General features: G+C 43.2%; 1 protein-coding gene across 1 annotated transcript in view; it reads right to left on the bottom strand.

The window, feature by feature from the left end:
• Positions 1–24,927, bottom strand: part of THRA (thyroid hormone receptor alpha) — a 358,095-nt gene that overhangs the window by 124,976 nt on the left and 208,192 nt on the right. The window contains exon 3 of the mRNA XM_083375949.1: positions 20,114–20,175. Coding sequence (XP_083232075.1) covers positions 20,114–20,175 — 62 coding nt within the window. The remainder of the gene's footprint in view (positions 1–20,113; positions 20,176–24,927) is intronic.

The raw sequence follows: 24,927 nt of genomic DNA, 5'->3' as shown, positions 1-24,927 counted from the left end.
GGTCGCGCGGCTCCATCGGCTGCGGGGCGGCCAGGGACACCTGTGGTTAGAAACAGCTACAGGTCCTCACGGCGGTCAGCTGTGCGGCGGCTGAGTTCGAGCGTCAGTGACCACGCGGGGCTTGCGAAGCCTCGGCCGCCTCCACCGGCGGTAGCCCAGGGGGCTCTACAATTACGCTCACACGGCGCGGCTGCGGGAACAATACGGGGCGCTGGGATGGTGGAGGGGAGCACAGCGAGGGCTTTCGGTAATGGGGGAGGGGGGTGCTGGGATTGTACCTTTCTTCGAGTTATGTGGTCCACAGTAGCAGGGGAAGAGGTAGGGTGTGGGGTGACGGGATTGGGGCGGGGTATTTACGCAGCTCAGGCGGGTGCTGGCCTGCGCGGGGAGAGGGTGGGGTTAATGGGTGGAGCTGTTGCCTAATTATCAGCAGAGTATAAAAGGCGCGTTGGGGGTGAGTAACTCCCAACGCTGACTTTGTTAATGCTTGGAGATCCTGACATTAAAGGTGCTCTCTGCAGTCATCCGTACTTCGTCGTGGTTTTCCTGAGTGTTTGTTATTCCCGGCGGAGACGAGGGTTTGACAGCTTATAGATTAAGGAAAAAGCAAAGGGCTTCTAATATAGATAAAATTGAACATAAGGGAAAGGTTGTGTTTCAACAGGATCTTATTAAGGAAGCCTTTCTGGACTTTTATTCTAAATTATATGCTAAGGAGAAGATTAATGAAAAAGATATTGATGTATATTTGGAGAATGCTAGCATCCCGGTTCTTACGCAGGCACAAAAAGAGGAGATTAACGGCTTCCGGTGGCTCCGTGGCGCCGGAGACAGCCTTCCCGGGCTGCCCGCAGCTCAGCTGTGTGATTTTTCGCCCGAAACAGCGCCGATCAGCTGTTCGGGCGAATTTGAAGCCCCCTCCTCGGGAGAAGAGGAGGGGGTGAGCCCCCAGGTGGGGGTTGAGTTCTCCGGGGCCGCCTGAGCTTGGAGCTTGGGCGGCTGAAGGATTGAACTCCCCCGTAGCCTGGGCTGCTCCCAGCTGGCTAGCGTCTCTGCTCCGGACTTTATGGAGCAGAGCCAGGCGTCTGCGACCATCCCTGCTTGAAGGAGAGACTATGAAAGGAAAAGAGCAGGCAGAGCAGTACAAGAGGGAAAGATGAAGAGATGAAGAAGATTATTTTATTTTACTCTCAAGCTTGATGGACTTTGCTTAAAACTTAAAGTGAAAGTGCGTCACAATTGTAAGTAAAAGATGGCGGCTAAACCTCCCCCTAGAACTTTTCGGAGTGCTGGAAATTCTCCGGTGCAACAACAATCATTACTGCAGGCGTTGCATTCTCCTGATGTATTGACTTCGAAGGATCTTGAAAGACATACCCAGTTAATTCTGGAGTCAATGGGTGCTAAATTTGCACAGATGGAGGAGAAATTGGAGAAATTGGAGCAGAGAATGGAAGAAAGGATGGAACAGAAACTTAGAGAGATGAAGGCAGACATTTTGTCCTCAGTGCATAAAGTTGCTAAATGTGTGGAGGTGCTGGATGACCAAGTGCAAGACTTGACTCAAAAGAATGCTATATTAGAAGCAAAAGTTTTGGAAATTGAAGATTTAAAAGACAAAATGGATAGTGAACAGAGTCTGGCCCAATTTTACCAGATGCAGTTTGCTGTGAGAATTAGAGGCCTAAAAGAGAATATTAAGGAAGATTTAAAGCAGCTGGTTTCTGAGGCTTTTGAGGGGGTATTGAATCATCCAGCATCTGAAATAAAACAAGGTATGGACAAAGTGTTTCGTGTGAATTCGTGGATTGCTAAACAGAGAAAGTTGCCTAGAGATGTGGTGGTTTATTTTGTAAAAAGGGAAGTTAGAGATGAAGTTATACAAGCTGCCTATGATACCAAAGTTGTGATTGCTGGTCAAGAAGTTTTGGTTCTAAAAGAAATTCCTCCAAAGATTTTAAAGAGAAGGAAGGATTTTATTTTTCTTGTGCAAGAGCTCAAGCAAAGGGATATAAGGTTCAGATGGGAGATCCCAGCTGGGCTGAGCTTCATGTATGATGGCAAAAGGTACTGTTTGGGTAATGTGAAGCAAGCGCATGACTTTTACAACAATGTTTTAAATGTAACCCCATCAACACTTCTGGAAGCTGCAGAGGGATCTGGAGAAGGAGAACATCAAGAGGATGAAGATGGACTGATAGACGAGAAGGGTACAGGAGGAGTTCAAGCTGCAACTCTTTTGGATGATATTAGAGAACAGAGGGTGACGCGTGCTGCCTTAAAACGCTCAAAAAAGACAAAAAAATAAGACCAGCAGAAATCTATGGAACTTCCACAATATACTTATAGACAAGTGGTAGTTGTGTTTTTAAAAGTTTTGGGATGATATGTATGGTAACAGAATCTTTAATTTGGAATTAATGGACAATTTATTACAGAGGAAGAGGAAGAAAGTTTTGTGGGTTAATGCGGGTTAATTTGTGTAAGAACTATCTATTATAGTCTATTTTGGCTAGAGAGGTTAATAGGGATAGGTGTTTGTGATGTGTAAATGAGAATATGTTTAGGTAATAGGGAAATGTGGAAGAACATAGATGGGAATGATGCTAGTTTTCTTTTATTTTAGTTTTTTATATATATTTAGTATTGTTAAGGATTGGTTTACTTTATATAAGCTAGAGAGTGATGGATTTTAGAGTTTATAATTGTTAGTATATGATTGTTTATGATTGCTTTTTAGATATATACCTTGTATTTTGCTCTGGGAAGTCGGAGGGGGGGGAGGGGGGGAGGAGGGGAAGTAGAGGGGGGGAGGCAGGGGAGGGAGGAGGGAGAGGGGGAGGGGGGGAGATAGGGGGGAGGTAGGGAGGGGAGGAGGGAGGGGGAAGGGGGGTTTCTTAAAGGAAAATTGTATTTTTTAAAACTTTTCAATAAAAAAAAAAAAAGAGGAGATTAACCAATTGATAACAGAAGAAGAAATTCTTACAGCAATTAAGGAATTGAAGTTGGATAAAGCGCCAGGTACGGATGGTCTGACTGCGGTTTACTACAAAAACTTACAAATGGAGTTGAAAAGCCGTTAAAGGAACTGTTTCAGATAATTCAGAGAGGAGGAAAGGTGCCTCCGTCTTGGAGAACTGCTTTTATTTCTTTGATACCGAAGGAAGATCAAGTTGCTACTCAAGTAAAAAATTATAGACCGATATCACTTTTAAATACAGATTATAAGATATTTGCTAAGGTGTTGGCTAATAGACTGATGAGGGTTCTGCAACAGGTGATTCATGGAAATCAAACTGGGTTTATTAGTGGTAGGCAAATGAAAAATAATGTGAGGCATATAGTTGATGTGTTAGAGTTTTTGGAAAGGAACAACCAGATCCCTGCGGCGCTAATTTTTTTAGATGCTGAAAAAGCTTTTGATCAATTGAATTGGCAATTTTTGATGAAAGTTTTAGATAAAATGAATTTTGGGGATAAATTTTTGCAACCAATTAGGGCATTATATTAAAAACAAACTGCCCGAATAATAGTTAACAATAGTTTGACTGAAGCTTGTAATATTGAGAAGGGCACAAGGCAAGGGTGTCCGTTATCGCCTTTGTTATTTGTGCTAACATTGGAGATATTATTGATAAAAATACGGAATTCGGAAAGAATTAAGGGTATACAAATTAGAGATCAGGATTATAGATTGAGAGCGTTCGCAGATGATCTGGTTGTTACGGTGACCCAGCCGGAGAACTCTGTTGTGGACCTGATGGAGATAATAATGCAATATGGCAAGGTTTCTGGATTTAAAGTTAATGTACAAAAAACTAAAATTCTGGCCAAAAATATGACAGCATCGCAAAAGGCCCTTTTAGAAGGATTAACTGGATTTGAGATTGTTAAAAGGGTCAAATATTTGGGGGTGTTTTTGTCACCCTCTAATACAAAGTTATATAAAAATAACTATGAAAGATTATGGGGAAAAATTCAAAAAGAAATGGAGAGCTGGGAAAAATTGCAACTGTCTTTGTTGGGGCGAATCGCAGCAGTGAAAATGAATGTCCTGCCTAAATTTTTATTCTTATTTCAAATGATACCGGTTCTTAAGAAAGATTCTAATCTGGAGGAATGGCAGCGAGGTATCAACAAATTTGTTTGGGCAGGGAAAAGGCCACGAGTTAAGCTCAAGATTATGCAGGATACTCGTGAAAGAGGTGGTCTTAAAATGCCCAATCTTAAATTATATTATGAAGCTGCTGCATTATCAGGAATAAGTGATTGGATTAATTTGACACAAGAGAGATTATTAAATCTTGAGGGCCACGACTTGTTGTTTGGCTGGCATGCATATTTGTTGTATGATAAGAAGGTAGATAATGTGTTTAAAGTGCATATTTTAAGACAGGCATTGTTGAGAGTTTGGAAGAAGTATAGACATAAGTTAGATTGTAAGATACCATTGTGGGCAATCCCAAAACACGCAATAGAAAATATAAATGTTGGTTTTAAGCATGATGTGACTACGTATAAGGAGATTTTAAGTCTGGAAAGAAATGTCTGGTGTCTGAAACCATATAGCCTCTTGCGAGATGAGAAGATTATTCAAACTTGGTTTCAATATATCCAGCTACGGGCCAGGTGGAAAGAAGATCAGAAAACTGGTTTTACAATGACTGATGAAAATCTGATAAAGCAAATTAGAAATCAGGGTCCAGCACATATCAAACGGATATATCTTGCATTGATAGAAATTGACTCAGAAAAAGAACTTGTTAAAGATTGTATGATAAAATGGGCCCAAAATATCCAAGAAGTTATTACAATGGACACGTGGGAAAAGATTTGGGTGAGGAATGTAAAATTTACACAAGCTCAAAATTTAAGAGAGAACTTTTATAAAATGTTTTATAGATGGCATTTAGATCCTTAAAAGCTTGCAAGTATGTATCCGAATTATCAGCCCAAATGCTGGAGGTGCGGTGACGAAGATGCAACATATTTTCACATATGGTGGACTTGTAAAAAGGTTAAGGCTTTTTGGATAAAAATTTGGTGGAATATGCAGAAGATCTTCAAGCAAAAGATAAGGTTTTGTCCGCAATTCTTTTTGCTGGGCATAATTACAGAAGCTACTGTTGTGGACACTAAGTTGATGTTGAATTTAATTACAGCAGCAAGACTTTTAATAGGTCAGTACTGGAAGAAGGAGGAATTGCCGACTATAGAGGAATGGACTTTAAAGGTTTCTGACCTGGCAGAAATGGCAAAGATCTCGGCTTATTTGAAAGATCATTCGCAAGAACGCTATATTATGGAGTGGGAAAAATGGATTGAATATATCCAGAAGAAATATGGGACTAAAAAGTTTCATTTAGCATTTGAATAAGTCTGCCTTTCTATTTTCTTTTTTTTTCCTATATGAAATATTAGTATTGTTTGTAGTTATTTTATATGAGTTAGAGAGTGATAGATTTAAGAACTTATTGTTGGTAGCATATGGATGTTTATGATTGTTTTTTGTTTTTATACCCTGTACTTAGCTCTGGGAAGTCGGGGGGGGGGAGAGGGGGGGGAGGGGTAGGGAGGGATAGGTAGGGGAGGGGGAGGGGGGGATTGTTAAAGATAAAATGTATTTTAAAACTTTTCAATAAAAAAAAAGCAACAGAATATTTCCTTCAATAAATGAATCAAAATATCAAACAAGAGTCAACAAACAAGAGTTAAACAGAAGTATCAAGAACAGACCAGGATTCTCTTAGAATGTCTCCAAACGGTTGCCTTCAGCAACCATCCCCGCCCACACCTTCCCCTTTTATTATCAGTCCCAGTCCCACTGCCTTCTCCTCCTCTCACTGAATTGCCTCATTGATTTTCTCTGCTCTGCTCTGCTGGATTGCCTTCTGCTTCTAGCGTCTCTGAACAGATTCAGCTGTGACTCTTCTAAGTCCGGCACCTCGTACTCACACAGCTGAGCCTCATGAGGAACATGACTGGAGGGGCCAGGCTGAGAGTTCTGCACTGCATCAGAGCCTCCCTCTGAAACCAAAGGCACTCCAAACCCCTCCTCCTCCTCCTCTTCAGAATCATCAGACTCAGCTGCTGGGAGCACAGGCTGACACTGAATCACAACAGCCACCTCCTTCAGCCACCGGTGTGGCCTCCTGCGTTCCCTCAGCCATTCCCTAAGGGGTAATGGGAAGGGTAACAGAATAGGATGAGCGCTGACTTTCCTGTCAACGTCCTTACTGATCCCTGGTCTCTTCCAACCAGAACACTGAATAACAGGCCACTGGCAAACAGGAACATTACAACAGATGCTTTAATGATTCGCAAACAAAGTCAGCACTGGGAGAGGTTCAGCTGTGCGTTTAGCTGATCAGCGGGCTGTTAGACCTCCCGGCTGCCCGGCTGTGTCACAGCCATGCGGACCTGTCCTGGGCTGATCAGCTGCTCGGCGGTGTCGAGAACAGGCAGTACAGAGAAAGCAGAGCTGCTTAATTCATTCTTTGCATCTGTCTTCACACAAAAAGATAATATAGCCCAACCTGCCAAAAACGTAACTGTAAAAGACAGACTAGGAAATGTTTTTTAAAAAGCAACAAAAAGGTAAGAGAACACCTGTCCACTCTAGATGACTTCAGATCACTGGGACCTGACAGATTACATCCAAGAATTCTGAAGGAGCTGGCAGACATGATCTCAGAACTATTGAACCATACAGGTGAAACTCGAAAAATTAGAATATCGTGCAAAAGTTCATTTATTTCAGTAATGCAACTTAAAAGGGGAAACTAATATATGAGATAGACTCATTACATGCAAAGCAAGATAGTTCAAGCCGTGATTTGTCATAATTGTGATGATTATGGCTTACAGCTCATGAAAACCCCAAATCCACAATCTCAGAAAATTAGAATATTGTGAAAAGGTGCAATATTCTAGGCTCAAAGTGTCCCACTCTAATCAGCTAATTAAGCCATAACACCTGCAAAGGGTTCCTGAGCCTTTAAATGGTCTCTCAGTCTGGTTCAGTAGGAATCACAATCATGGGGAAGACTGCTGACCTGACAGTTGTGCAGAAAACCATCATTGACACCCTCCATAAGGAGGGAAAGCCTCAAAAGGTAATTGCAAAAGAAGATAATCAAGCAATAGATCTGGGAACACCTAGAAGCAAGCAAAGTTATAACTAGAAGCCAACATGGGTTTCTCAAAAACATATCATGCCAAACAAACCTTATTTCATTATTTGACAGAGTGACAACATTAGTGGACCAGTGAAATACAGTGGACATAATATACTTAGATTTCAGTAAGTCATTTGACAGGGTAGACCAGTGGTCCCCATCCTTTGCGGCTTGGTGGCCTGGCTGGGTGGGGGAGAGAGGTGAACTGGGCTATACAAGCGGTGGGCCGGTGTGCACGCGCAGCTTCATTCATGCAAGAGAGAAGCCTTTGGGGCACCGCTTGTGAGAGTGGAGCTGCTCGTGCTCACTGGACCACCGCTCACACAGCCCGGTTCCGAATAGGGCCTTGCAGACCCTTGGGGTAGACCACAACCTACTTGATAAGGTAGAAAAATGTGGGTTAGACAGCATCACCACCAGATGGATTCGTAGCTGGCTGACCGGCCGTACTCAGCATGTGGTCCTCAATGAAACTGCATCTACATTTGAGGGAACACCTGCTGCCGGCATCAAACGCCCTTCGCCCAGTGCGCTCCCACAGGGAGGGTCTGCTCAGGGTTCCGCCGGTGAGAGATTGCCGGCGGGTGACACCCAGGGATAGGGCCTTCTCAGTGGGAGCGCCTGCCCTCTGGAACCAGCTGCCGGTAGAGCTGAGGACTGCTCCCGACCTCCGATCATTCCGCCGGGGCCTGAAGACCTGGCTCTTTGAGCTCTCGGGCCCAGGCTGAGGAGAAAATTTTAACTGGGGTTTTAATCTACAGGGTGAATTTAATGCTTTTTTAATTGGTTTTAACTTTTGTATGTTTCGATTTTAATTCCCTGTAAACCGCCCTGAGTCCTCAGGGAAAGGGCGGTATACAAATGCAAATATTAAATTATTAAATTAAGTGTGTAGTGGGGTGCCCCAGGGCTTTGTTTTGGGCCCAGTGCTTTTCAACATCTGCATCAATTATTTCAATGAGGGGATAGATCGGGAACTCATCAAATTTGCAGACACTTACACAAGAAAAACCAAATGTGCAGTTACAGATTAGGTGAAATCTGGCTCAATAGCAGTAACTGTGAGAGCAATCTTGGAGTCCTAGTGGACAATTACATAAATATGAGTCAGCAGTGTGTAGCAGCAGCCAAAAAAGCCAATCTAGGATTGCATTAACAGAGGGATACAATGAAGATCACGTGAAGTATTAGTACCACTTTATAAAGCCTTAGTAAGACCACATTTAGAATACAGCATCCAGTTTTGGTTGCCACAATATAAAAAGATGTTGAGACTCTGGAAAGAGTGCCAAAAAGAGCAACAAAGATGATTAGGGGGCTGGAGGCTAAAATAGGCTTAAAAAAATAGAACGGTTGCAGGAATTGGGTATGTCTAGTCTAGTGAAAAGAAGGACTAGGGGTGACATGATAGCAGTGTTCCAATATTTGAGGGGCTGCAACAAAGAGAAGTGGGTCAACCTATTTTCCAAAGCACCAGAAGGCAAGACAAGAAACAATGGATGGAAACTGATCAAGGAGAGAAGCAACGTAGACCTAAGGAGAAATTTCCTAACAGTGAGAACAATTAACCAGTGGAATGGCTTGCCTGCAGAAGTGGGTGTTCCATCACTGGAGGCTTTTAAGAAGAGACTGGACAGCCACTTGTCTGGAATGGTATAGGTCTCCTGCTTGAGCAGGGGGTTGGACTAGAAGACCTCCAAGGTACCTTCCATCTCTGTTATTCTGTTCTATTCTGCTTCCTTTCTGCTGTACCATCCCCTGGCAGATACATTATGAACTTAAACCAAATACTCATTCTCTGCAGAAAAAACTGGGAAATTTTTTCTAAAGAGGAAACCAACTACAACTTCCCAGATTTTTTTGGGAAACAAAAGATAACCAAGAACCTTTTCAGTGCAGACACAGGATCTCTCTGCCTCTTCATCTCAATTTTCCTAGCCTTGTGGTATGTTTCTTTTTATACAGATCACTATTCAACTGTATTCATAGTAGCATCTTTCCATTTGGCAACCACTAAATTAATGCAATGCCAGGTAAAAGGCAACAATGATGTTAAACTATTTTGAAAAGAGTTTTCTTCAACGTGGTCTATCCAAATAGCAACATCTATGAATATGAAATTGAGTCTCATCTACTGTTTTTTCATTTGTATGAGAAAATAATGAAAAATATTATTTCTAATATATACTTCATAAAGAAGAGGGACTAGAACAGGGCTTTTCAACCTTTTCACCCATTGTACCACTTTTAGGATATGGCAACATCCAAGTACCACCAGTTGCCTAGCAAGGTGTCAAAAACGTGATGACCAAAAAAAAAAGGAAAAAAGTGATGAACTACAGGTAGTCCTTGACTTACAACAGTTCGCTTAGTGACTCTTCAAAGTTACAATGGCACTGAAAATTGATCCCCAAGCCACAGCTGAGCAAGACACCTGCCTGCCCACCCGGCGGCGCTCTTTCTCCTGTCCAAGCTTTTCATTGTTGTGAGCATTTCTGTTGAGGATTGGCAGCAGGGGTGGGGTGGGGGTATGTTTGGTTTTTATTCCTTCCGTCTGCTGGGTGGTTGCAGCAGGTTTTGGTCACTTCACATGACTCTGGGACACTGTGACCGTCATAAATATGAATCAGTTGCCAAGCATCTGAATGTAAATCACAAGACCCTGGGGATGCTGCAACATTCCAGCTGATCGGCGCTTCTTCTGGGCTCAGCAGCTGGATCCTGGCACTGATCCTGGCGCTTCTGCTGAGCCCTGACAGCCCTGCAGCTCCAGCCATCTCTCACTCAGGCTTGTGCAGTGCTGCCACAGGTTCAGCTCATTCCCTTCCCTCGCTACTTTTCTAGGATGGTCACGTACCACCTGCCAGGTGCCAATGTACCACAGGTGGTACCCATACCACTGGTTGAAAAGCCCTGGACTAGAAGACCTCCAAGGTCCCTTCCAACATATTAGTATTGATCATCGCACAGTCAGCCAGATGTTTAGACTGGATTTGACATCTTTGTCCACCTATCAAGTCCTCACCAAGGACCTGGGATAGGCAGATGTGGATGTTTGATGGTATTACAGATATTGTCGCAGGATGGAAGCAGTTCCTAGTAAGGCCGCCTTTTGCAATTGACTAATGGCTAGTGGTGCTCCAGTTGTTTTGGGATTGCACCCAAGACACCTAGAAGACCTCCAAGGTCCCTTCAAACATATTATTATTGTTGTTGTTGTTGTTGTTAGCTAAAGAGAACTGGAACTTTGTCCAGTTGATCAAGCTAGCAGCCAGATCACAAATCATAAAACTAAAAATCTAAAACAGGAAGGCTACTGTACAAGAGAATATCTGTTTGCACTGACTGTGAAATTACTCATTGTGAGGTCATCTGACCAGAAATGTGCATCTGAACAAAAGTGTAGTCTTTAAAACAGCAGTAGTTTGAAAACAGCCGTGGTTCATCCTTGGTAAATGCTTGTGTGATTGCAATTTTAATTTAGAATGTCTGGTTTAGTTCAGTGGAACACTTGCTGCGCAGCTGTTTTTTGTGGTACTCTTTTAAAGTTTGAATACTATCGTATTTGTAAGCAGATTGCTAGTTTACCTGGACAGTCTGCTTGACTAGAGGTTTTTTGCTCTTCAGGCTGAAATTAGATGGCTGAATCAGTCGGATTGTCTGTCCTCCAAGCATATCAGTAGCTGATTATGCCACTTTGTGACCATCCTCAGTAAGTGGATTGTAGAAATAATCAGGAAGCATCTACCCTACATCAATAGCTGTGGATTGTGATGACACTGATGACTCAGCTGAGCAGGGGATCGTGGTCCAATCAATCAATCAATCAATCAGTAGAGAGCTGGAAGGGACCTTGGAGGTCTTCTAGTCCAACCCCCTGCTCAAGCAGGAGACCCTATACAATTTGAGACAAGTGGCTGTCCAGTTTTTTTCTTAAAAACGTATAACAACAAAACAACAACAACAACAACAACAACAATAATAATAATAATAATAATAATAATAATAATAATAATAATAATAATAATAATAATAATAATAATAATGTTGGAAGGGGGGTTGGTTTTCTAGTCCAACCCCCTGCTCAGGCAGGAAACCCTATACCATTTCAAAAGAATGGTTGTCCAGTCTCTTCTTGAAAACTTCCAGTGTTGGAGCATTCACAACTTCTGGAGGCAGGTTGTTCCACTGATTAATTGTTCTAACTGTCAGGAAATTTCTCCTTAGTTCTAGGTTGCTTCTCTCTTTGATTAGTTTCCATCCATTGGTTCTTGTCCTGCCCTCAGGTGTTTTGGAGAATAGCTTGACTCCCTCTTTTTTGTGGCAACCCCTGAGATATTGGAACACTGCTATCATGTCACCCATAGTCCTTCTCTTCATTAGACATACCCAATTCCAGCAACCATTCTTTATGTTTTAGCCTCCAGTCCCCTAACCATTTTTGTTGCTCTTCTCTGTACTCTTTCTAGAGTCTCAACATCTTTTTTACATCATGGTGACCAAAACTGGTTGCAGCATTCCAAGTGTGGCCTTACCAAGGAATTATAAAGTATTAACACTTCACATGATCTTGATTCTATCCCTCTGTTAATGCAGCTTAGCACTGTGTTGGCTTTTTTGGCAACTGCAGCACATTACTGGCTCATATTTAAGTGATTGTCCAATAGGACTTTGAGATCCCTTTCACAGTTACTACTAATCAGCAAGGTAGCACCTATACTGTACCTGTGCATATTGTTTTTGTTGCCTAAATGTAGAACCTTACTTTTTTCACCATTGAATTTCATTTTGTTAGATAGCACCCAGTGTTCAAGTCTGTCAAGATCCTCCTGTATCTTGAGCCTATCTTCTAAAGTGTTGGCTATTCCTCCTAGCTTGGTGTCATCTGCAAATTTGATGAGTTCCCCATCTATCCCCTCATCCAAATCATTGATGAAGATGTTGAAGAGCACTGGGCCCAGAACAGAGCACTGGGGCACCCCACTAACACACTTCCCTCCATGTAGATGCAGATCCATTGAGGACCACACGCTGAGTACAGCCTGTCAGCCAGCTACAAATCCATCTGGTGGTGATGCTGTCTAACCCACATTTTTCTATCTTAGCAAGTAGTAGGCTGTGGTCTGCTTTATCAAATGCCTTAGTGAAGTCCAAGTAAATTATACCCACAGCATTCCTCTGGTCCACTAATTTTGTCACCTGGTCAAAGAATGCAATAAAATTTGTCTGGCATGATCAGTTTTTGACAAACTCATGTTTGTGGTTCTGAGATCACATCTGCCAGTTCCTTCAGAACCTTGTGGTGTAGTCCATCTGGTCCTGGTGATCTGAATTCATCTAGGATGGACAGGTGCTCACTTACCATTTTCTTGCCTATCTTAACTTGTGTTTCTAATCTGTTTTTTACGGTACTGTTTTTGATAGGTTGGACTGTTTTTCCCCTTTGTGTAAAGACGGATGCAAAAACCAAGTAGTTCTGCTTTCTCCCTGTTGCTTGTCACCTTCTTGCCACTTTCTCCCACTAATGGACCAATCATTTCCTTAACTTTTTTCTCGTTCTTTACATGTTGAAAGAAGCTTTTTTGTTGTTGTTATTTTTGACTTTTGTCGCAAGCCTTAGTTCTGTGGTGGCGAACCTATGGCACGCGTGCCATAGGCGGCACCAGAGCCCTCTCTGTGGGCACGCGTGCCGTTGCCCCAGTTCTAGGCCTTCAGTCCCATCCATGAGCAACCTGCATCAATACCCACACAGGGTAGGGTGGCTGAACCTGCCCCCGCCTCCCCAAGCGTTTTTTTACTAACCTGCCTTTCAGCTGCATTTTGTTTCTCCGTTTGCTTCTCAGTCTTCACCACGTGTTCGTGGGACTATCAGTAAAAAAAAAGTTCCATCAGACTTTCTAACTTCTCGCGAGATCTCAAGAAGTTAGAAAGTCTGATAGAACTTTTTTTAAAAAAAAACAATAGTCTAAAACATGCAGCGAAGGCTGAGAAGCGAATGGAGAAATGGAATGCAGCTGAAAGGCAGGTTAGTAAAAAACGCTTCGGGGAGGCAAGGGCATCTGGGTGGGGGCGGGCGCAGCAACCTTACCCTGCATGGTGGCGGGAGGGTGGGGTGCGTGCCCTTCCTGTGCCAGGCCAGCCCCTACAGCCCTGGGGCAGCCGTGCCAGGCAGCAGTGGCAGGGTGTTGAGGTGGTTTGCCGCCTCCTGCCCAGTGCTGCTGCCATGAGGTGCCCCTCTGGCTCCTGGGAGTTGTGCTGGCGTCCTTCATGCTGGGCGTCCTTTGCGGTGAATTTCTGAAAAGATTTGCGATGGGTGGGTGCGACATGCAAGGCGGCAAATGGCCGTGACTGGCAGCAAATGGCCACGTCACGCCAAAACTGGCCGTTTGCTGCCTCCTGCCCAGTGCCGCTGCCATCAGGATATGGAAAAAGCCCGGTGGTGGTAAGAAACCAGTATACTGTGATGCGCGAGGCGGCAAATGGCTGCGGCTGGTGGCAAACAGCCACGTTGCGCTGAAACCAAGGGGCTGGCAGGCTGTGGCTGCTGATGGACACAGTCGGACCCCATGCACTCGCTGGGGGGGGCTGATGGTGTCAGGCAGCAGCTGTCCCGGCCCCTGCCTTGCCTTGCCTTGCCTTGCCCTGCAGCAATGGCACCGCTGCCCTGCCCCCTGCGTCACCTTGCCTCACCCCGCAGGACAAGCCTCCTGCCCACCGTCCCATCCACCAGAGACCCCTGGATCTCCCCCAACCCTGCCTGGCCCCCACAGGCGTCCCTCCCCACAAGCAACATCAAGGTGGCCATGCCCACCCCGACCACGTTCACCAGTCTGCTGTGACCACTGCAGCCACGCCCACCCAATGGGCCACACACACTCAATGGGCCACACACACCCAGCACCCGGCAATACATAAGTGGGTTTTTGGTTGCAGTTTGGGTACTCGGTCTCTAAAAGGTTCACCATCACTGCCATAGTTCATTTTGAGCTTTAGCTTTCCTCATTTCATCTTTGCAGGCTCGAGCTGTTTGCTGATATTCTGCCTTAGTTATGTGCCCCTCTTTCCACTTTTTATACTTGTCCTTTTTATCTTTCAATTTATCAGAGAGTTCTTTATGCAGCCATGCTGGTTTCTTTTGAGAGCTGTTATTTTTCTTCTTCATTGGTATTGTGCTAGACTGGGCTTTTATAATCTCACTTTTCAAAATTTCCCAAGCTTCTTGAGTTGTTTTCCCCTTGAGGATTGTCATTCATGGAATCCTTCCCAAGCTCTCTCTAAGTTTATTGAAATTAGATCTCTTAAAGTCCAAGACTCTAGTTTGACTGTATTCTATTGCTTGTGCTTCCATAATGTTGAATTCCAATATTGCATGATCACTTCCTCCCAAGGTTCCTGTGGCTTCTATAATTTCATCTCTGTTAGTGAGGATTAGATCCAATATGGCTGATCCCCTAGTTCCCTTCGCTACTTTTTGGCAGACAAAATTGTCTGCTAGGTTTGTCAGGAATCTGTTTGATCTTCCACTTGGTGCAGAGTTTGTCTCCCAGTTGATGTCAGGGTAATTAAAGTCCCCTATTACTATTGTGATGTGCTTTCTACATACCTTAGTTAACTGACTAGCAAAACGTTCACCTATTTCCTTTATTTGGTTGGGTGGCCTATAGTATACCTACAACCCCTGAAGGCAAGCCACTCCACCAATCAACTGGCCTCACCGCAAGGATGTTTCTCCTTAATTCCAGGTTACCTCTCTCCCCCATTAGTTTCCATCCATTGTTTCTTGTCTTGCCTTCTGGTGCTTTGGAAAATAAGCTGACCCCCTCTTGTTTGTGGCAGCCCCTCAAATTTGGAACACTGCTATTATGTCACCCCTAGTCCTTCATTTCTCTAGACTAGCCATACCCAGTTCCTGCAATCGTTCTTCATATGTTTTTGTCTCCATGCCTTTAATCTTCCTAGAGACTGAAACATATGCAGAAATACACAACTAAATAGACAACTAAAACATATGAGAAAACACACAATTGCATTCCCAATTTCCCAACTCCTTGATCTGCCCACCATGAATTCAAGTCCAGCTGCTTAAATGTGTTGCCCCTTCTAAGCACCATCTTTGGAACCTAATACGATGATACAAGAAATTGAGATAGAAACTAATGTTTGGGCAGATCATAACCCAATAAAGATGACTTGGAGAGGAACCAAGAAAAAATTAAGATAGTCCTTGCACAAATCTATATTGAAAGAAAAAGAATTCTTACAACTAGCAACAAAGGAAATGAATTACAAATATATCCACAAAAGAAAATACATAAAAAGCAAATTGAGATAATAAAACATAAATTAACTTAGTAGAGGTGGAAATAATAGCTCAACAGATTAAAAGGGCTAAACAACTTTTTTGAAAATGCCAATAAACAGGGGAGATGGTTAGCATATAGACTGAAAAAAGAAAAAGAAAAAACTGATAAATAAGCTGCAAGATTCAAAAGGTGAATGACAGTTTCCAAATGATGCAATTAAAAAAATTATCAAAGACTATTAGGAGATACTTTAGAATGCAGAGGAAATTCAGAAAGAAAAAATACAGCAGTATTTAAAAAAAGCAAACTTACCAAAAATTTCAGAGAATATTCAAAATATATTAAATGGAAATATATAAATGATGGAGATTATAGAGGCTATAAAAAGGCAAAAAAATGATGAGACTCTGGGTCCAGATGGGTTACCTGCAGAGCTTTATAAATCATTACAAGATATACTAAGTCCTATTTTGAAAGAACTGTGTAATGAAATACTTTTGGAGGCTAAAATATTTATTTATTTATTTATTTTATTTTAATTCCATTTATATCCCGCCCTTCTCCGAAGACTCAGGGCGGCTTACAAGCTTAGCAAAATACATGGATTGAAGCCAATATTACCTTAATACCCAAAGAAGACTCTGATCTATCACAAATAAAAAACTATAGACCAATATCGCTATTAAATGTAGATTATAAAATTTTTGCCTCAATAATAGCAGAAAGACTAAAGAAATTTTTGACCGAATTTATACATACAAACCAAAATGGTTTTCTACCTAAAAGACAGATAAAAAATAATTTAAGAATGATTTTTGATCTGCTAGAGTACTATGAAATTAATCCAGGGAAACAGATGGCTTTAATATTTCTTGATGCACAGAAAGCATTTGACAATGTAAACTGGCAATTTATGTTTCAGCAACTAGCGGAAATGGACTTTGGAGAAAACTTTATAAATGCAATTAAAACAATTTATTGTAAACAAACAGCCAAAATAATTGTAAATGCAGATTTTACAGAAAACTTTAACATTAAAAAAGGCAAAAGACAGGGATGCCCACTATCTCCATTATTATTTATACTTACACTGGAAGTATTGAATAGAAACATCAGGCAAGATATAGAAATTAAAGGACTGGAGATAAAAGATGAAAAATATAAATTACAAGCATTTGCAGATGACTTGGTTTTTATATTGGAAGATCCGCTTGAAACAAGCACTAAACTTATGGAGAAAATAGAAAAATTTGGAGAAGTGACAGGGTTGAAAATAAACAGAAAAGACTAAAGTGCTAACAAAAAATCTAACAGAAAAACAAAAAAAACAATTAGCAAAAATAATCTTCAAATAGTTAAAAAAGTTAAATACTTGGGAATTTATCTAACAGCAAGTTGCGTAACAATAAAAGAAGATAATTATCTAAGATTGCTAAAACAAATAAAATTGGATCTGGAAAAGTGGAAAAACTTACAACTTTCAATGCTGGGGAGAATAGCAACAGTGAAAATGAATATCTTACCGAAAATACCTGTAAGACTGGGGAAAAAGCCTTTTTTGATGAACTGAATACAACAATACTGAAATCTATCTGGCAAGGAAAAAAAGCTAGAATTACACTGAAAATGCTACAAGAAGCGAAAGAAAGTGGAGGATTTGGACTGCCGGACTAGAGGTTATACTACCAAGTAACTACGTATTTTAACATGGCTTAAAGAATGGATAATGCTTAGAGACAAAAGACTATTATACCTAGAGGGGCATGCCTTTCTGTGGTATGGGAAGAATAAAATACATAGATATTTTCAAAACCACTTTGGAAGAAATGCACTTCTTTTAGAATGGGAAAAAATAAATGTGAAAATTTCTATCAAGATACCTGGATGGCTTTCAACAATGGAAGCTGTTGCTTACCAAAATTTAATTACAGGTGAAACTCGAAAAATTAGAATATCATGCAAAAGTTCATTTATTTCAGTAATGCAACTTAAAAGGGGAAACTAATATATGAGATAGACTCATTACATGCAAAGCAAGATAGTTCAAGCAGCTAATTAAGCCATAACACCTGTAAAGGGTTCCTGAGCCTTTAAATGGTCTCTCAGTCTGGTTCAGTAGGAATCACAATCATGGGGAAGACTGCTGACCTGACAGTTGTGCAGAAAACCATCATTGACACCCTCCATAAGGAGGGAAAGCCTCAAAAGGTAATTGCAAAAGAGGTTGGATGTTCCCAAAGTGTTGTATCAAAGCACATTAACAGAAAGTTATGTGGAAGGGAAAAGTATGGAAGAAAAAGGTGCACAAGCAGCAAGGATGACCGCAGCCTGGAGAGGATTGTCAAGAAAAGGCCATTCAAAAGTGTTGGGGACTTTCACAAGGAGTGGACTGAGGCTGGAGTCAATGCATCAAGAGCCACCACACACAGATGGATCCTGGATATGGGCTTCAAATGTCGTATTCCTCTTGTCAAGCCGCTCCTGAACAACAAACAACGTCAGAAGTGTCTTACCTGGGCTAAAGAAAAACAGACCTGGTCCGTTGGTCAGTGGTCCAAAGTCCTCTTTTCTGATGAGAGCAACTTTTGCATCTCATTTGGAAACCAAGGACCCAGAGTCTGGAGGAAGAATGGAGAGGCACACACGGCAAGATGCTTGAAGTCCAGTGTGAAGTTTCCACAGTCTGTGTTGATTTGGGGAGCCATGTCATCTGCTGGTGTTGGTCCACTGTGCTTCATTAAGTCCAGGGTCAACGCAGCCGTCTACCAGGAGATTTTGGAGCACTTCATGCTTCCTTCCGCAGACGAGCTTTATGGGGATGCTGACTTCATTTTCCAGCAGGACTTGGCACCTGCCCACACTGCCAAAAGCACCAAAACCTGGTTCAATGACCGTGGGATTACTGTGCTTGATAGGCCAGCAAACTCGCCTGACCTGAACCCCATAGAGAATCTATGGGGCATTGCCAAGAGAAAGATGAGAGACATGATACTGAACAATGCAGAAGAGCTGAAGGACGCTATTGAAGCATCCTGGTCTTCCATAACACCTCAGCAGTGCCACAAGCTGACAGCTTCCATGCCACGCCGCATTGAGGCAGTAATTGCTGCAAAAGGGGCCCAAACCAAGTACTGAGTACATATGCATGATTATACTTTTCAGAGGTCCGATATTGTTCTATGTACACTCCTTGTTTTATTGATTGCATGTAATATTCTAATTTTCTGAGATTGTGGATTTGGGGTTTTCATGAACTGTACGCCATAATCATCACAATTATGACAAATCATGGCTTGAACTATCTTGCTTTGCATGTAATGAGTCTATCTCATATATTAGTTTCCCCTTTTAAGTTGCATTACTGAAATAAATGAATTTTTGCACAATATTTTAATTTTTCAAGTTTCACCTGTAATTACAACAAAGTTGTGACCTATAAAGATATCTTGGACAATGAAGGAAAATTGAAAGACAGACAAGATTTACAAGAACAAGGTATTGATCTATCATGGTGGCCATATTTGCAAATCCAAACAAGATATGAAAAAGATGTTAAAACAATGGGATTTTATAAAGAACAGACAGAATTTGACCAGATACTGTTAAAAACAGATGAAAAGTTAATTAAGAAACTCTGTAAATATCTGTTAAGCTTAAAGATGGAGGAAGAACAAGTAAAAGAAACAATGATAATATGGGCAAAGAACTTTGGATATACAGTAATATAGAATTAGAAAATTGGCAAAAGTTATGGGAAAGAAATGTTAAATTAATGAAAGCAGTGGCATATAAAGAAAACCTATATAAAATGTTTTAAAGATGGCATATGACACCAGTGAGATTAGCAAAAATGTTTAAAAATACTTCAAACAAGTGTTGGAAATACAAATAAAGACCAGGTACTTATTACCATATCTGGTGGACATGCCCTAAAGCAAAAAGATTTGGGTTAAAAATACACTTATGGTTGGAGAAAATGACTAAAAAAACAAATAGACTTTAAGCCAGAATTATTTTAATTAGGAATAATAGGAGAAAATTATGAGAAAGACTGTATATATTTAAGTCTACACGTACTAACTGCAGCAAGAATTGTATTTGCCCAACATTGGAAAAATGAAAATTTACCAACTGAAGAATTAATTAAGAAAATTTTAGAGTGTGAAATGGATAGATTGACTTTAAAGACAAAAGAGAAAGAAGACTCAGTGTATTTTAGAACATGGGATATTTTTTATCAATGACTAGAAGAACAAGTTAGAGAGAAACGAATGTGATAGGTAATTTTGAATATATATTAGTAAGAAGAAGACCATCGAGCAATTAAGATATTGTTTATGATAATTAACTATTACTCATTTTTTAACACATAAACCCAGAAATTATGCTGTTTGCTAAATATTGAGAATGTTATTTGAAAAAACCCTAACCTCAACCCCAACCCTAACCCTAAAAACTAATAATATATATATTTAAAATAGAAGAAGAGGAAAGAATCCTAAAATGTGAATCACTTCCTCAATATCCTGCTGGTAGGACTACAAGGAAATGTACTGTCTTCTAGTATCACAAAGAGATAAGCACATTGATCTGAAAATTTTGAGCATTTGTGTGCTTGGAAGAGATGCTTACCCGACATGCTGCTTTTCATCAAACATTGGCTGCTTTTCCTTTTACGTTTCCCATTGGGCCACCTTCAGAGAAGAGAGGGAGAATCTGTCATTAATTTGGAGCTTGACACATTCAATTTATCTTTCTTGATCACCTGCTCAAGCCTTATCCTATGCAACCCCTGCCTCAAAACTTTCCCAAATCACCAGGACTCAGTTCACCATCTTTCTTTATGTTGCAGCATTTCCATTAACCTACACCTTTTAAGAAATCAGGAGGTGTAAGAAGTACAAAGGCACTTATCTGAGAAGAGGAGAAGTGGTAAAGTGGTTGGGAAGATGTTTTAATGCACATATGTATGGCTAACCCCCTCTAGATACAGGATTCCCATTCTATCCTTTTAACAAGTACAGGTGAAACTCGAAAAATTAGAATATCGTGCAAAAGTTCATTTATTTCAGTAATGCAACTTAAAAGGGGAAACTAATATATGAGATAGACTCATTACATGCAAAGCAAGATAGTTCAAGCCGTGATTTGTCATAATTCTGATGATTATGGTGTACAGCTCATGAAAACCCGAAATCCACAATCTCAGAAAATTAGAATATTGTGAAAAGGTGCAATATTCTAGGCTCAAAGTGTCCCACTCTAATCAGCTAATTAAGCCATAACACCTGCAAAGGGTTCCTGAGCCTTTAAATGGTCTCTCAGTCTGGTTCAGTAGGAATCACAATTACGGGGAAGACTGCTGACCTGACAGCAGTCATTGAAACCCTCCATAAGGAGGGAAAGCCTCAAAAGGTAATTGCAAAAGAAGTTGGATGTTCCCAAAGTGTTGTATCAAAGCACATTAATAGAAAGTTATGTGGAAAGGAAAAGTGTGGAAGAAAAAGGTGCACAAGCAGCAGGGATGACCGCAGCCTGGAGAGGATTGTCAGGAAAAGGCCATTCAAAAGTGTTGGGGACTTTCACAAGGAGTGGACTGAGGCTGGAGTCAGTGCATCAAGAGCCACCACACAAAGACGGATCCTGGACATGGGCTTCAAATGTCGTATTCCTCTTGTCAAGCCGCTCCTGAACAACAAACAACGTCAGAAGCGTCTTACCTGGGCTAAAGAAAAACAGACCTGGTCTGTTGCTCAGTGGTCCAAAGTCCTCTTTTCTGATGAGAGCAACTTTTGCATCTCATTTGGAAACCAAGGACCCAGAGTCTGGAGAAAGAATGGAGAGGCACACACGGCAAGATGCTTGAAGTCCAGTGTGAAGTTTCCACAGTCTGTGTTGATTTGGGGAGCCATGTCATCTGCTGGTGTTGGTCCACTGTGCTTCATTAAGTCCAGGGTCAACGCAGCCATCTACCAGGAGATTTTGGAGCACTTCATGCTTCCTTCCGCAGACGAGCTTTATGGGGATGCTGACTTCATTTTCCAGCAGGACTTGGCACCTGCCCACACTGCCAAAAGCACCAAAACCTGGTTCAATGACCGTGGGATTACTGTGCTTGATAGGCCAGCAAACTCGCCTGACCTGAACCCCATAGAGAATTTATGAGGCATTGCCAAGAGAAAGATGAGAGACATGAGACCGAACAAAGCAGAAGAGCTGAAGGCCGCTATTGAAGCATCCTGGTCTTCCATAACACCTCAGCAGTGCCACAGGCTGATAGCTTCCAGGCCACACTGCATTGAGGCAGTAATTATATTAGTTTCCTCTTTTAAGTTACATTACTGAAATAAATGAACTTTTGCACGATATTCTAATTTTTTGAGTTTCACCTGTAATACACTCCTGATACATTGTTCTCACCTCAAGCCAGTATGGACTATGTGCAGGAGATCAAAAAGTGAAATTAAATTACCAGCAATCACTCAAAGCAGCAGTCCCCAACCTTTCTAGCTCCATGGATTGGTGGGGGGGGGATGGTTTCACACATGAGCCTGCTACTTGCACAAATGGAGCTTTGTGCACTCACCTGTCACTTGCATGGCCTGGTTCCCAATGGGCCAGGGGCCAGTACCAGTTTGTGGACCAGGGGTTGGGTACCCCTGACTTAAAGGAAGCTAACCCAATCCGGCTCATACTTCGTGCACTGAATCTATGGCTGCCCTAAAAAGAAATGACAGGTTTCTGTGGTAGCATTTACACTTGCCCAAGAAGCTCTGGGTGATTATTCCATTTAACCTTGTGACAATTTTGTAGTGTAAGTTACGACTTAGGAAATTACCAAATTTCCTCTGGTGGAAATGCATTAAGAGGCCCCTGGTATGTTTTTAGCCGGTTGTTTTAAAGAGTTAGGGAGTGGGGGAATGGGAGGGAGGGGAGGAAATTGGGGTGTGTTCTATCAACCGGCTGTCAGTCTGGGCCTACAACAGTTCCCGGTGAGATGGGGTTGGGGGCATGGGCTTTTGGTTCTGTTTGTACTGGGGTGGGGGTTGCAAATCCCCACGACGATTGGGAATGGCAGCAGGCGGTTACACGGAGGGCCGCATCAATATCTGGGACCGCGCCCCCGCTGTCTTCGAGTGGTGGTGTGTTCCGACCCTCCGGTTAGTACCCTTTTATCCGGGGGTGAGGGGGATCAGGACCCTGAGCTCAGGCTTGTGTATTTTAATGCCAGATCCATTGTGAACAAGGCTCCCCTCGTCCAGGAATTGATCGAGGAGGAACACGCGGATCTGGCATGCATTACGGAGACCTGGTTGGGCCGAGAGGGTGGTGTCCCTCTGGTTGAATTGTGCCCTCCGGGTTTCTGTGTGCTATACCAGCCACGGGCTCAGGGCAGGGGCGGTGGGGTGGCAGTGGTTATACGGGAGACCTTATGTCCGCGGGAGACCACCGTTGTGCAGATAGGCGGGAGTGAGTCCCTCATGAGATGTGGCCCTCGGGCTCAGTTGGGCCTGTTACTAACATACCTGGTGCCCATCTGTGTGGCAATGGCCCTACCCGAGCTGCTCGACACCATCTCAGGGTTGACGGTGTAGTTTCCCAGACTCATAGTTCTGGGCGACTTCAACCTGCCTTCCCTGGGAGAGTCGTCAAAGTTAGCTCGGGAGTTCATGGCTTCCATGATGGCCATGGACCTGACCCAAGTAATTCAGGGCCCGACTCATGGGGCGGGTCACACTCTCGACCTGATTTTTCTATCTGGGCAATGGTTGGATGATTTGGGAGGGGGCTTGCCAACTATTATCCCCCTGTCATGGTCCGATCATTATCTCCTGCGGCTGGTCTTCCGCTATGTCACCCCCCCGCCGCCAGGCTGTCGAACCGACCAGGTGGTTCCGTCCCAGGTGCCTAATGGACCCAGAATGGTTCCAGATGGCGCTTGGGTCTTTACCTATCTCCCTCACTCACAGCCCGGTTGATGCCTTGGTGGATGTCTGGGAAAGGGCGGCCACCGAGGCATTCGACCATGTTGTACCCTTGCGACCCCAGACCCGGCACAGATCCCGTTGGGACCCATGGTTTTCTGTGGAGCTCCGGGAGATGAAGCGTTGGAGACGGGGTCTAGAGAGCGGTTGGAGGTCCACCCGGTCTGAATCTGACCGATTGCAGCTAAGAGCCTTCACAAGGTCTTACCTCGCGGCGATGAGGATGGCGAAGTCTAATTACTTCGCTGCCCTCATCGCGTCCGCAGATGCCCTGTTTAGGGTGACTCGCTCTCTCCTTGATCGGGAGATGAGGGAAGAACCCTTACAGGGACGGGCTGAGGAGTTTAGTCATCATCTGGTGGACAAAATTGCTCAGATCCGGACCGGTTTGGACTCTGACTGGGCAGTCTGACATGGAGGAATTGAGCGGTCTTGAGCATGTTATCTGGACTGAGTTCGACCCTGTTTCCCCCGATGACGTGGACAGGATCATGAGGAGACTGAGCTCCACCACTTGTTTACTGGACCCGTGCCCCTCCTGGCTGGTTTATGCAGCCTGGGAGGAGACACGAGGCTGGTTCCAGGCAGTAATAACTGCTTCCTTGAAGGAGGGTATCTTTCCCGCTGCCTTGAAGGAGGCGGTGGTGAGACCCCTTCTCAAGAAGCCTGCCCTGGACCCGGCTGTTTTAAATAACTACCGTCCGGTCTCCAACCTTCACTTCTTTGCGAAGTTTGTTGAGAGTGTAGTGGCGCATCAGTTTCCTCTGTTCCTGGAGGAAACTGATTATCTTGACCCGTACCAATCGGGTTTCAGGCCCGGGTACAGCACGGAAATGGCATTGGTCGCACTGGTGAATGATCTCTGGTGGGCTCGGGACAGGGGATGTTCCTCTGTCCTAGTCCTTTTAAACCTCTCAGCGGCTTCGACCATGGTATCCTACTGCGGCGTCTCAGGGGGTCGGGAGTGGGAGGCACTGTTTTATGGTGGTTCTCTTCCTACCTCCTGGGCCGCTCACAGTCGGTGTTGACGGGAGGGCAGAGGTCTGCCCCGAGGCCTCTCGTTTGTGGACTTCCTCAGGGGTCGGTCCTCTCTCCCCTCCTGTTCAACATCTACATGAAACCGCTGGGCGAGCTCATTTGTGGTTTCGGGATGGGGTATCATCAGTACGCTGATGATACCCAACTTTTTCTTTCCACCCCGAACCAACCCAGTGATGCACTCGACGTGATGTCCCGTTGCCTGGAGGCGGTCCGGGTTTGGATGGGGAGAAACAGGCTTCGTCTCAATCCTGCCAAGACTGAGTGGCTGTGCATACCGGCATCTTGGGTTAGCCAGGCCGTTCCATCATTAATGATGGGGGGTGAGGTGTTACCCCCCGTCGATAGGGCTTGCAACTTGGGTGTCCTCTTGGATTCATGGCTCAACTTTGAAGACCATATAGGAGCCGTAACCAGGGGGGC

This window comes from Vipera ursinii, assembly GCF_947247035.1.
Source record: "Vipera ursinii genome assembly, chromosome: W".
Taxonomy (NCBI): Eukaryota; Metazoa; Chordata; class Lepidosauria; order Squamata; family Viperidae; genus Vipera; species Vipera ursinii.
Note: the sequence above shows the minus strand (reverse complement) of the source record. Positions and strands in the feature narration are given on the sequence as shown.